Here is a 14,783-nt window from a genome sequence, read left to right as displayed (position 1 = left end):
GAGGGGTCGTGAGGAGGAGGCGGAGTTGGACCAAGATGGCGGCATTGAGCTCCGGGGCCGCGGCGGCTGCGGGAGCCGGACTGGGCTCCTCAAAGGCGCCCTTCCTCCCGCTATTTACCTCCGACGGCCTCCACCCTCACTTCCCCGACGTGCCCTGCCTCTCTCAGCCGGCGCCGAGGCGCTACACCGGGGAGGAGAGGCTCCTTCCCTTCCCTGCCCTGGCTTGGCTGGAAGCGGCACCGGGGGGGAGCGTAGGGGGGAAAGGCAGCCTCCTCCTCGCGCTTTAGCGCAAGCGCAGTGAGGCGCTGTCCGGCCGGGAACGGCGGTTGGAGGAGGCGGGTGGGAGAGCGCACGCGTGTGTGCGTCCAGTCTCTGTGTCCAATCCCTGTGTCCGTGGGGCACATGCGCAGTAGCATGGACACAGGGACTGAACGCAGAGACACAGGGACTTTATTATATAGGATGTGCAGATTGTGTATTCCACTAGAAAACAAAACACAGAGAACTATGTAGTAAAAATAACCTAATTCTGGACCACTGGTGGAGCAGTTACTCTCATATATTTATCTTTTAAATCACCTTCCCTGTTCATAGTACTTTGCAGCCCTCTGTCCTGTGCTCCCTGATCTCTCAGCTTCTTGAAAATTAGTCACCAAAACCATTGGCTGGGTTGTTGATATTTTAGCACCCTAACACGGGATGGTTTGACCTGTGTGGATATGGCTTCTATTACATATTCTATTACAGTACTGTATGTGGTTTGCCATTTTTAATACTTGTCTCTTTCCGTGAGCCAGTTTGTTCTCAGCTTTGTGGCTGGGAAAGCGGCAAATACTAAACCAAATCAAAATTCTGAGTATGTTTCTATACTCTCTTCCCCCCCATTAAAACTCCGCCAGCATCTGTCCTCAATGCAAAGCATTTAAACCCTTTCCCTTCCACTTCCCCTCCGTTGATGCCTTGCACCCCTTCATCTAGCACTTCAATATGCAATCAGCAAAGTGCATCTCACACCTGCCACTCAGGCCTTACAGTTTCAGTCTTCCTCTTCAAGCTCTAGCGCTTCTGTGCCTGAAGACAGACTGGCTCCTGCCAACACCTCTGCTCCTTCTCCTCTTTGTTGATGAGACACCTCTATAATTGTCCCTCATTGCTAAGTTTGCATCTTCTTCCGCAACACCTTCTGTCTCTGAAACTTCCTTCCCTATTATTCCTCTCAAATAAACACTTTGCTCTGACACTAATCCTCTCTTAAAGGGTATGGCTGAACATATATGAAAACAGATGGAAGAGAATACATAAATGCTCCATGGCCAGAATGTCAACTTTGCATCTCCCAGGAGTTGCCAACCATTTCTGGCCCATGCAGACATCTGGATTTTCAAGTGAGTGCTTTGGGCTCCCCTCCCCACCTCTGGCCCTTCCTCTCTCTCCTCCCCTAGATCAGCTCTTCCCCACAAGACTGAAAGAGACAAAGTGTATATACACTTCAATTTTCTAAGGGATGTGGGTAAAAGTAAGATCCAGTCAAATTAACCTACCGGTAGTCTTGGAAAAACACTCTTCCAACTTCGTCCTTTAGCTCATTGTCAATTTAAAGGGAGAAAAAGGTATCTACCTTTGTCACCTCATGACCAAGGGGCAGTAAATGTGTGTGTGCTCAGAGGCTTTGCAGGTGGCAGGGGAAGATTTCAGAGGGACCCCAGCACTCGTGGGTGCCCCCTTGACAATGCCTGCTTTACCCTATGTCAAGATGAATTTTTTATCAACAACACTGCTTTTAACTAGTATATTCGACTCTCAGCTTACGTAGGGAGTACATACTGGGATAGTGTGAAAAGCCAAAATCGTGTACTGTACAATAAAGTAAAGAAACTGTCCCCGCACTTCTAAACTCTCTCCCAAGGCCACATGCACTCTCCAAAGGCTGCTGAACATGCTCCCTGAACATCCAAACGCTCTCCCAAGGTGAGTGCAATGGCAGGTGGGACTGCCAATGTCCCCCCCCCCCCAAAAAAGCCTGTCCCCTTTAATTTTTTTAGGTCAAGCATGTAAAGTTAAATTCATTCAAGTTAAATTGTGTATAAATTGCAAATTGACTGTATCTCATTTTGTGCATATGCCATATTAACCAAAATAAATATCTGCTGCACAATTTATCCAACCCAATGGGAACAAAGTTCCCATGACCTCAAGTGCACACCAAGCAGACCTCCTCAAACAACTCTTCCAAGGCCGATTTAACTTTGAAGAGTTGAACTAGGAAAGAGGCAAAGACTTAAAAGAAACTGAATCATTTGGCAGACCAATAGCAAGAGTAGGTTTCCTGCCAAAGGCATTGCCCTTTCAAGTGGAGTGGGGGAGAGCATAGGCATGAGAAGGAGAGTGGAAGATAGATGGGTCTTTCACTAATAAATGTTTCCTCTCTCTTTTTTTTCCTCTCCAGCATATCCCTTGAAGAGGGAAACAGTGAGTAGAGGAAGGTAGTTTTTTGGTCTTTCCAGGAAAAGCAACCAGGAATAAACTCCTGGAGATAAATTATATGGCACCTTTGTACAATTGCCTCTTTGTAAAGAGTGGGTTTTTTTTTCTTCTTCCTCCCAGCGCTTTTTGTGGCCAGCTTTGGTTCTGCTCTGTTCACACCACTCCCTCTGCACAGAGGTAAAGGGAGAGAGGATACAGGTCAATGCTCAGTGCAAGGCAGAGTCAGACCTCTATGAGCCTGACCCGCATTCCCTCTTCCCCCAATTTCTCTTCCAACCAAGAACTGTCCCCAAGTGTGAAAAGGTCCCATTAAAACATTTTCCAGAAGCCTTTACATGGAATACATTATTTTGATGGATGCTCGGAATGAAGAGAAGAATTTCTAAGCACCAGAAAATAATGGAGCTTGTTCTAATGGCTGTAAGAGATGCCCAGAGGCACCACGGAGGTTTGCTTCTCTGTAAATCAAAACCGCAGAAATCCAGAAAATGGAGTTAAACAATTGAACGCCAGGAAGCAGCGAAATTGGGCTCTATTTAACTGCTGCTCTTGGTTACAGCCAACTTCGGGCTATTTGGAAAAACAGCACACATGCCACATCACCAGCACAAATTTAACAGGGGAAAACAAAGAGACAACAGGGGTCATAAAGAGGAGTGGAAAGAAGGAAATCGGGAAAGCTAGGTCACCACCCTCTACCAGAGAGCTAGCCTGATTATGACTGAACACTAATGAGACAGGCAATATAAAAACAACAACAATGATGCAACTGGGACAGAAAAATCCGTAAACTGGGATGGGCTGCCAGCCAGTTACAAAAAAAAAATACTAACGTTCTTTGCCTTTCTTATTAACAAGGAATAAATTGGTGTGTTGGTGATTAGTAGATGTGTTTTGAAGACTACCTCTGTGCTGATCACTTTGGTTTGGTTTTTGTTAGCTATTCAATAAGCACTGAATTTCCCCAAAGTAAATCACAATAATGTATCATCCATCCAGCTTTCACAGGATCATTACCGTATTCTGATCAACAAACAGGGAGCACCTTGAGCACATTTAACCAATACTATTTCAACTATAAGTAGGCAATGCGGTCTATGACAGGCATCCCCAAACTTCAGATGTTTTGGACTACAATTCCCATCTTCCCCGACCACTGGTCCTGTTAGGTAGGGATCATGGGAGTTGTAGGCCAAAACATCTGGAGGGCCGCAGTTTGGGGATGCCTGGTCTATGATCTCGCAAGAGCATCCCTACCAGTCCCAGAGTCTGTGTGTCAAATGAGCCTGAGAAGCAAGGTCAACAGCTTAAAAGCTCTTGTCGTGGCAGGTAACCACGAGCGGACCCAGCAAGCTCTTGCTGTTGCTTCCAGGGCAAGGCCCGCTCAGCACCCCAGCTCTAGTACTGACAGGGATTTCTCTTCCCCCCCCCCCCACCAACTGCCTTCTAGAAAGCAGCCTAGCCTGGCTAGCCTCAGGGCGGTTCAAAGAATAACACGATTTTGGGTATACACAATTGCCGCAAATACGTGTTACCTTTGAAACCAATCCCTTGCATGACACGTGGGCCAACTGTATATGCAACGAGTCATCACTTGCACTGATACCAGCGATGCTTATGTGAGATTCAGGAGCTTCACGGAGACGACGATGACACAACGGATGTCAGAAATTGCTTCTGACTAGACTCTTTTGTCAGCAGATGTAACAAGGGAAGAAAAGCAAGTGATAAATCAATCTACAGTATTAGCCACGGATAATCTTATGTGAGGTAACAGTATGATGGAGTATTTTAAAACCTTTGTATGTTTTGTAAGGAAGGGACATGAAGTGGCAGTGCAAACACATATTCAAGCTGGGCATTTTAATCAATTGAATGAACCAATTTACGATCCAACCCTGGCTATAAATGAAAGCAGATTTCATACATGCAACTTTAAGCATTTTTAGAGACACCCATATGCTTTGGATATACATATATGAAATACAAAAATGTAGTTCAACACCTACTATAAAGTTTTTTTTATTGAAAGATTTTCATTTATAAGGGAATAATGCGAAAAAAGAAAAATATAAAGAAAAAGAAATGTGAAAAGAAATATCAATATATATAACAAAAAAATTACACTATCTTCTCTCTTTTAAAAAGCATGCATGTGCATCAGCCTTAATGCATATGGTAATATTTTAGAAAGTTGCTGAAGGATCTATGAAATTGAAAAGTTTTCCCCCTGGATCAGGCTGGTTTCAATAGGGAGGAGGAATGGTGGCTGAGGAGGCAGAAAAGTAAGGTGGAAAGGAGTTACACACCATTACCAACTGCATCGAGATAGGATCACATCAAATTATAGGGTAACACAGGCAGGTTGAAAGAGAATCTTCTTCCACAATGACTGGAGAGGATGTGGAGATATTTAAAGCAGTAAAACAGTAACTTATGAATGGGGACTGTGAGGAGGGAGGTCATTAAAGCAACTGATAATAGATGTGTGATTTTAGCCTAGAAAGAAATTGCATAATGGCAACCTTTCCACTAAAGAGCAACAGCCAACATTGTTCATTACAATTCTAAGGTCACGAATATTGATGCAACTTACTGTACTTGGCAATGGGGCAATGATAAAGATTACCACTGGAATAAATTTGTTCCCACACTGGCAAGTCATCCAAAGCACTTGCAAAAACACCAGGCAGCAGGCCCCACAAATAAGCCAAAGAGGCATTTTAAATAAAAAGACACATTCTACTCATGTAAAAACGGGCTGAATTGAGAAGGCGATTGAGCCACATCTGGCCCCCGGGCCTTAGGTTGCCTAGCCCTGCCATAGAACCATTTTTAAAGAGTTAAGTTGTTGGAGGATAGGAGCATGCACAAACACTTGATTTACAGCAACCTTAGGACCCCCATGTATGAAATAGATCATCTCACCACTCCAAAGGAAATGCTGGAGGAACAGCTACCAGTAAGTATGGTCTCATCCACATTCAAGCAAGCAAACCAAAACAAGACCAATAATTTCTGGGATTACAATCTAGCAATGGTAGTGGAAGGGAATACACTTTACTTTCCCTTTCTATATTAGCAAACTCTTTTCTTGTCGAGATGGAGAAGAGGGATTAAACTGATATCCCTAACACTCAGCACAGAGAACAAAATCCCATAGACAACCGACGCCTAACAAAACAGCCATGTTAGTGAACCAAAGATACTGCAAACTCAATGGTAAAAGCCGAACCGTTAGACACATTAACTTCATGGACAACAGCTGCAATTAGTGTTCTTTGTCATGATTTGTGTGAAATGCAGACAGCCACTAAATACAGTATGCCAATTAATGCAGTGTGAGCATGCTGAATGCCAAGAGAAGCCCAGCTCAAAGGCTCCTCCATCAGGTGAAGCCAGCAGCATACTTTTGAAAGGGCATGCACTTTCAAAAAGGAAAAGATTTATCATATTCCTGAAAAGATTTCCTTAAGTAATATTAAAGGAACAGCCACAGAGACAACAATAGAAAGGGGACTTAGCAAAGATCTGTTTCTCTAATCGGGACAGTGGAACCTCGGGTTGCGGACATAATCCATGATGGAAGCACGTCCGCAACCCGCAGCATTCATAACTTGCAGCACCACGTCTGTGCATGACGCGATTTGGTGCTTCTGCACATGCGTGAGCGGCGAAACCCGGAAGTAACCCTTTTCGGTACTTCTGGGTTCCCCGTGGTCCATAACCTGAAAACACGTAACCTGAAGCATTTGTAACCCGAGGTGCCACTGTATTTGGCAGGCACATTCATTAACAGGTTCATGGTTTCCTCTGTAAAATTAGGCTGTATCCAGGATATTATTTATCTGGAGAGATAAATAAACCAATTAATAATAATAATATTTTATTTATACCCCGCCCTCCCCAGCCAAGGTCAGGCTCAGAGCAGTAGTAGATAGTAGTAGCAAGGCAATCTGCATCTGTTCCAGCACTGGTTGTTGTTGTTGTTTTATATTCCGCCCATCTAGCTGGGTCTCCCCAACCACTCTGGGCAGCTTACAACATAATACAAGAGAATACAAGAGAAGTGGCAAAATGAGGGAGGGATTTCCTAACTGCAGCCACGTCCCCTTGTCACATACAAATCAATAGTGGTGAAATTATCTACACCAATTGTGTTTCACTCCTAAAAGAAACACCAATCTAGCATGAGGACATGTAGATGTGCATTCAGCTTTTCACAAACCAGAAAGATAAAAAATATTTAATACAGTATACTTTTTTTAACTGTTCAGAAACGTTTGGGCACAGGGTAAGGGAATGCATTACAGTGGAACCTCGGTTTTCGAGCGTCTTGGAAGCTGAACATTTCGGAACCCGAATGCCAAAAACCCAGAAGTGAATGCTTCAGTTTTTGAACACGCCTAGGCTTCCACTCTGCTTGTTTTTCCATTTTCTTAATGGAAATTGCCAACAGTCCTTTGCGCCTCAGTTGTCGAACATTTCAGAAGTCAAACGTTCTTCCGGAACGGATTACTGTACGTTCGACAAGAGAGGTTCCACTGTACTAAAAAATGGGCATGAAATACTCAACAGGCACAGTGGCAGTCTCAATAAAAGGTATGCACAGATACAGCAACGGTGCTGGCCATCCTTCTATGAACTGTTTTTATTTTCCCAGTCGTTGCGGGGGTGGGGGTGGGGAACCAGCTGGACTGACAGACAAAACATTGCAATGTAACCACTTCAATTATTTTTTTACAATTAAACAGTATGTAAATTTTATGAAATAAATAAATGAATGAAAACACAGTGGCAGTCAAAGAGTTAAATCTTCAAACTCATGACTTTTGCATGGCCATAAGAGCCAAGTTTTCCTGCTTGCATAAAAGGTTTGCACACCAAGAAGAAAGAATAAGAGCAAAAAACGCATGGAAACAAAAACATGAGATCTCAGGGATTGATTTTTACAAAGCTTCATATTGTATTTGTCTTAAAGCACTTGTTCCACTGTATAATCTGCATTATTGTCTGTTATTTTACATAGGATATTTGTGTGTGTGTGTGTGTGTGAGAGAGAGAGAGAGAGAGAGAGAGAGAGAGAGAGAGAGAGAGAGAGATGAGAGAGAGAGAGAGAAAGAGAGAGAGAGAGAGAGAGAGAGAGAGAGAGAAGAGAGAGAGAGAATGCTGTAAGAGCACCATAATTATAGTAGTATGTTTCAGTCCCACATCAATTAAGGGAACCTTTTTTTCATACTTCAATGCCCATAAAGAGAAAACCAGTAAGGGCACTCTATGTATTCTGTGGAAATAAGAAAAAAAGATAGAACACTACAAAAGCTTTAAATGAGTAAAAACAAAAATTCAGATAACCTGAAATGTTTTATATAAACACATAGAGACAATTAATCTTTCTGTATTTGTATTCCTTTCTCATGGTTGTCACCCCTCAAAAGGAATACTGTACAGTATAAGGAAAGCAAATTGTGAGAAACTCCTCAGATTTTATTTGATCTTCTACCAAGATTCAGCTGGTGGGGCTTTTCAGTAATCCAATCTCCCAAGCTTATTAGAAGGCTGTCTTGCCATTTTAATATATATTACACACATACGCAGTTTTTGTAAATGATGGCCTGTTTCTTCCATGTCCCCCCCCCCCAATCCTTTTTATTTGCTTCCTGGAATAGCATTTTTTCCAAACAAACAAACAAAACCTGCCAGTAAAGATATAATAATAATAATAATAATAATAATAATAATAATAATAATAATAAAATATCCCAGACAATCTGCATTCTAACATAAAGAGAAGTGTAACTATTTACATTTCTGCCTCATTTTCACAGAAACAAACATAACTGGGAAGATAGGTATTACTTTTATTGAGGAGTGTAACTTGTTTGAGACTGAAAATATTTGTAAATATCCATTATTACCCTGCAGCAAACTAGCAACACCCTTCATTTAAAAATGACGGGAATGTTACACCCACCATTTTTTTTCCACTCCACCTTTTGAGTCTACTACAGATCACAGAAATAATTTAATTTATCGGGATTAGGAAAACTGTCTTAAAAAAGGAGTTCACAACTGTGAACTCAAACTGACCTAATATTAGCCTTTCAGAGTCTATCAAGTGGTTTAAGATTAGAAAGCTTTGCCTCTGTATCTCTGTTATACAATACTCACAGAATTCTAGAATCCTAGAATCAGAAGGGACCCCTGGGGTCATCTGGTCCAACCCCCTGCATTGCAGGAATCAAAGCAAAGCATCCATGGCAGATGACCACTTGACTTCTGCTTAAAAACCTCCAAACTACATTCTTCAGTTCCCAGGCAGAGATAATTTTCTATTACTTAAGTCTGTACAAGGTAAGGTGTAAATTCTAAGGACAATTCAAAGTACTCATCTCCAGTCAGCCCAGGAGAAATTTGCTTGCCTATAATAGATTTCTAAAGTAGAATAAGCAGAAAAAAATTACGCAAGGAAAGAAAGTCAAATGGGAATCCAGAGGTTCAAAGAGCTAAGAGACCTTTCAGAGGAAAAAGCAGGAATGTAGGTGTTAACTAGGCTCTTTGTTCTACATACTTTCTTGCTTGAAGGGGTAAATCAAAAGGGACCAATCAACAGAACGATTCATTTAATTTGGTTTGCTGCATATATCATCATCATCATCATTTCAATTTATTGCCAACACTTTGCCAGCAGGTCCCAGGGTGGGTTACAGCAATTTAAAATTCTATATTAAAAGTTTTTTTTAAAAAAATGTATAGTCACAGGAATATAAATAAATCTCTCAGGTATCGAAGGCAAGGGTAATTCATACCAGTCAGGCATGTACACTGGTAAATTTATTATCTGGCATTCTGAACTTCAGGACCGACATAACAACTTTTATCTTATCAGCCTTCTTTTTGATAGCTGCCATAGTACTTGCTGAAGCAAAGAGCTACTGCCAAATTAACCTGTGGGTCACTTTCCTCTTCTATCATCTGCAATAGTCTCAGGAGAGCCCCCAAAGTTTGCAACCACTTTTTAGCACAGGTAGGCCAAAACTTCTCCTATGGGTCACTAGGCAAAGGGTATGTATTGGCTGCTGAAGGTCCCAGATAGGAGCTGCTTAAACAGATTTTAGGTAACAGGGCTTAGCCTTAGAGGAACATCTGCTGAAGACTTCAGAGAACCTTGCCAAAAGAGTCTCAGTCTCCGTATATGGCAATGTTATACCACTCACTAACACAGCAATACATAGCACTGTGTCCTCAATTTCCAGAAGGAATGCTCCTGTTCAGGGTTCTAGTCAACTAGTCAGGCCTTCCCCCATTCATACAGAGATCTTCTTTTTCCAACTAACACGCATCATTCTGTGGCTACTCAGCATGTTCAGCCATCATACGGCAGGTTTTTGTGTGGCTGGATAAGTAGATGCTGCCTTAGGTTTGGGGTTTTTTAAAATGATTTTTTGTACACCTGAAAACTTCAGTATTCCCTGTGGCACACCAATACTTTCCTCTTTGTTTCCAGCAGCCTTGTTTGGGTTGCAACCCTGTTAGCACTCACCACCCGAGTTAACTATTACAGGAAGTACATAATAATATATAATACAGACCAGAATATAGAGATTCAAACATTAGGAGCACTAGTTCCCAATATTCTTTCACACGGTGTGACCAAGAAACTGAAACCATGGTGAGAGTGCACAGATTGAAGCAGACAGAGTTCTCCATTGTTGAAATCACATGAGGGCAGGAAATATATTTAGCACCCTTTCCAGAAGGTGTCTGTTTCTGAATACACTTAACAGTCGTACCTTGGATCTTGAGCAGCTTATTTGCCAAATGTTTCAGCTCCTGAATGATCGAAAACCAGAAGTGAGTGTTCCAGTTTTTGAATGATTTTCAGAAGCCCAATGTCCGGCGCGGCTTCCAATTGGCTGCAGGAACCTCCTGCAGCCAATCGGAAGCCGTACGTTGGTTTTCGAATGGTTCCGGGAGTCAAACAGACTTCCGGAATGCATTCTGTTTGGCAACCAAGGTATGACTGTACTGTACTTTCTTCCACACAAATGAATGGCTGCCATGCATTCCTACAAGAAAAGGTAAAGGATGTACCTGGGCACAACAATGAACTGAAGTTAGGATGGGTCCTCCATGCCAGAACCTGGATGGACCTTTCACTGACCTTTCCACTCAGGAGTCCTTAAAACTCTCCTCCACAAACATCTCATCTATCATAATAATTGGGAGTTTGCTAGTACATTCATGATACTGAGCGACCGCATGTCACAGAGAAAAACTACAAGGACAGAAGATGAAACTTCAAGTTCAAACATCTCTCTTAAAAAATTGATTGGAGTGCCAACTTCCCTCTACTATTAACTACTAAATTAAGGTCAAGGGGAAGTCATTCAAAATTATTGACAAGATGCAGCAGTATGTGTGCTATATTCTGTTTGAATCATTGCTATATTTTAACTATGGGGCATGGTGTGGAAGCCATGAAGGCATGCAATATTAACAAACTTATTGATTATGAATAAACGGCACCACACAAAGACCAACCAACAGTTCTCGCACAGCCACAGTAGCCTCACTTCTGAAGAACCTAAATCTTCCCATAGATACTGGCATAGTGCAGCACAACAAGGTCACCATGTAAAAGCTGTGAATAGGAATATGGAGGGCAGACATCCTGTGTACACACACTCAGATGCCGTACAAATAAAGGTGCGGCCTGACAGCACGGTATAGTATCACAACATTAAACAGGAAAGAGTTTCTTATCTGAAATTATTTGCTTGTGCCCTTCGTTCTATTAACCTTTTAAGCATATGAAGTTGTCTTCACAATCACACTGGAGCTACTGTTCACAAAAACAAAGAGGCACCAGCTCTTACAAGTATCCTAAATTTAAGCATAAATTATTTTTCCCCAATTAATTTTTTTTGTCTAGCATACTTCAGCGCTGCAAGGAAGTATTAACAAATGGAGATAAAACTAAAATCAGCGAGTAGAAAAACTGAAGTAGAATGCATATATGTGGAAGAAAATGTGGTGAACTGTTTATTCAGGCATAAACGCTTTTCCCCAGAGGGACACTCAGGAGAATAATGCTGGAATGAAGCCCCAGTTATGGATGTTGCTATTCCTGAGTCAACCTGGCATAAAAGTGCCTTCTGCAGACATCAACACACTGCCACTTAACAAGCAAGCATGACAAATGACCTACACTTTACAGCAAACCATCCCCCCCCCAACAGTCATTAACTGCCAGGACACATTAAATAGAAGCACCTGGGTAAGAGCCAAAATAAAATCCCTCCCAGTCCTCTATCTAGGCTGTGGTCTAGCCTTTAAATTGTTCCTCTACGCTCTCACAGAACTTGCCAGAGAAATTTAAACTCCTCCGGTTAGCAATAAAAATAAATTAAGGTTCCGCCGGTTCTATCTGGCATTTTCAAACTATCGCTCCTGCCACTGCAAGGGTGTGTGTGTGTGTGAGAGCGCAAGCAGCATTCTGATCAGAAAGGAACTGTTTAAGCTAAACACAACCTCATTGTGCCCCAAGGCCAATGCTTGTGAGAATGATGGGAGCCAATACTTCTAAGGCAGAGACTTCCTGCAACTCCCAATCAGCATCTGGAGAGACAGGTGGATGAAATTACACAGGCAGCAGCCAAAAGAAGAGGAAGATGCATTTATGCTTCCGACTTCCTGCTACAGAAAATGTCAACTTGTCCACAAACATCTGGGAAACTTCGCTCTCCCCCCCCAACAACAACTTCAACTTATTAATAAACAGCAGAGCATATCTCCTCACACACTCCAAGAACACTATTACTCTGCCACTGTTTATTGAGCACCAATAATGTGCTCAGCACACATCTGTGAACCACTAACCACAACACATTTTCTACATCAGTTTCAAATACAGCACTGCAAAACACTTAAGACGCACAGTCTTCCTTCTAAACAACAGGCAGGGAGAAAGCTGCTGTTTTCTTCTTCACATGCTTTCCTGCTCCCAACATAGTTATATTATTACTACTATAAAAGCACTCCCAAGACCACAAAAAATCTGAGAAGGGGAAAGAAAGTAAACGGAGCCCAAGATTTCACCCTAGCAGATCTGTACCTTTAAGAGGCTAGTCTGGTAGGAAGAGCAGCTGCATTCCTGCTGAGGAAGGGCTGCTGTCCCAACACGCAAGAGAAGGCTAGAAATAACCTGCACACATACAACCTTCCAGCGCTGAATTTAACAATGCCACAGTCTCTCACTCACCCGCAGCAGGGAAAGACAGAAAGAGGGGGGAGAGAGAGAGAGAGAAGGGGGGAGGTGAACAGAAAGGGATAAATTTAGTAGATCAAACTTCAGAGGGGAGGAGGTGGGCGTATGTGCATCAAAAGCGGCGGCTGCCCTTTGGAGGAGTGGGGGGGGGAGCAAGCAAGCATGTGTACATGAAGGAAGTGGAGATCCCTTTGCTGTGGCTTTGCAGGGATCCGGTTGGGTTGCAAGAAGAAAGCTTTGAAGGGTTGGGATAGGAAAGCCGATCAGCGGCCCGAACAGATGCATGCTCTACACATGCGAAGGCTGAGGAGCAAGAGAATCGCCGGAGAACGAGGCGTGCGTGTGACGGATGGGACAAAGACAATGCCAAGTAGGGAAGAAGAAAGCAGGTAGTTAGCACGGCGGGATGCCCCGCGCGCCGGCGCCAGAAACACTCGAGCACCTCTTGCAAATGAGCAAAGCTGCCGCCGCCGCCGCCGCTGCTCCACCCAGCTGCTCCTGCGCGTGGAGGGAGCGGGCTTAATTCGAGCCAGAGTTCAGCCAGGCTTTGCCCCAGAGCACCTCCCCGCCACCAGCAGCTCGGGCAGTGTGTGTGCCGGATTTGGCCGGGGTGTGTGTGTGTCCAAATCATTACGCGAAGTTGTTGTAGCATGTGCAGAGTGCTCTTTCTGCCCTCGCCCAGTGAACACAGGCAACTCTCTCCGACACACAAACTCTCCGAAACTTGGATGCCATCACTTCTAGTTTTAGAAACAAAGGGGTGGGGGAAGGGAGGAGGAGAGAGAAGACTGCGAGGAGGTTTCTCTGGTCCACAGCCACGAGGGAAAGGACCGCGGGGAGCAAAGGAAAGGGGGGGTCCCTGCAACGCTACCCTAAGCGCGCTAGGTGCTATTTAAAAGTCCTGCTTTGTTCAGCGGGATTTGTTCCCAGGTACGTGCCCAGAGAGGGCTGCAGGTCTAGGAAAAGGGGAGTACCTCTGTATAGGCTCAAGGCAAGAACACAGGCGCACCCGCAATGAGGGCCAGAAAAAAAGCCACTGGCCGAGTCCGGGGATTCCCGGCGAGAGCTCAGTCGGGGCTCGGTCCGAAACGTGAAGCGAGACGAGCGCGCACGGAGCAACTTCGACCGCGGGCGCCGCACGGCAGAAAAGCAAACTGCGCGAAGAGAAAGGAGCCTTTCCCCGACGCAAGTGCCCTGCGCTGCGGCCGCGTCTCGTTCACGGCGGCTGAGAACAGCGCGGGAAACCGGGGGGGGGGTCCCTTCGTAAGCGCTTACCTCGCACGTAGAAAAGGGCTCCCAGCAGCAGCAGCAACAGCGGCTGAGGAGGAGGAGGCGGGCGGACGCCCCCGTGCCGCCTCATGGTAGCGACCCCTGCTGCAGCTCCCGCAGCCCCTGCACGACGCTGTCTCTCCCCTACTTGGCGAGCGGCGAGCAGAAAGTTGAGTTCTCCCGAGTCGTTTGGCTGCACGGCGGCGGCGTCCGCGGCTCTCCGTCCCTCCCTCTCCCTCTTTCTCTCTCTCCGCGGTGCCGGCCGGGCGACCTTCCCTCCTCCTCAGAGCGGCCGCCACCACCACCAGGCGCCAGGACTGGCCGGGGTGGCTCGCGGTGCGTCTGGCTCTGGTTGGAGCGGCGGCGGCTGCTGCTTCTCTCAACCCCGCGCCGACGTCTCTCTCCACCCCGCAGGAGCGCGACGGCGAGATTGGGGCTCCCTCCGGCTGCCTGCTCCGCCTGCCCGCCCCCGGCCCTGCCCTCGGAGGAGGAGTCCCGACGGGGCAACCTCCGCCTTCGCTTCTCGCCGACAGGAGCGGCGGCGGCTACACGGCCGGGCACATTTCCCCAAGTTGCCGAGAGGGAGAAGACGAAGGCAATCTGAAGTCGCCTTCCCGCCTCAGCAAGAGCTCACAGAAGAGCAGACGAAGCTGCCGTGTAATGACTCAGGTAGTCTAACTCAGGACTCCATACTACACTAAGAATCTTCAACCTTTTCCTACACGGCGGGACCCACTTTTCTCCCAAACGTGTTTGGTCT

The 14,783-nt window shown here is 45.0% G+C and overlaps 1 protein-coding gene across 3 annotated transcripts in view; it reads right to left on the bottom strand.

Annotated features, from left to right (window-relative positions):
• Positions 1–14,444, bottom strand: part of LRP4 (LDL receptor related protein 4) — a 101,847-nt gene extending 87,403 nt beyond the window's left edge. For all 3 annotated transcript variants that reach the window (XM_035115069.2, XM_035115078.2, XM_035115085.2), the window contains exon 1: positions 14,030–14,444. In XM_035115069.2, the coding sequence (XP_034970960.2) occupies positions 14,030–14,114 (85 nt within the window). In that variant the 5' untranslated portion in view covers positions 14,115–14,444. The remainder of the gene's footprint in view (positions 1–14,029) is intronic.
• Positions 14,445–14,783: the final 339 nt, after the last annotated feature.

This window comes from Zootoca vivipara, chromosome 1, assembly GCF_963506605.1.
Source record: "Zootoca vivipara chromosome 1, rZooViv1.1, whole genome shotgun sequence".
Taxonomy (NCBI): Eukaryota; Metazoa; Chordata; class Lepidosauria; order Squamata; family Lacertidae; genus Zootoca; species Zootoca vivipara.
The sequence above is the reverse complement of the archived record's forward strand: the minus strand, read 5'-3'. Positions and strand labels throughout refer to the sequence as shown.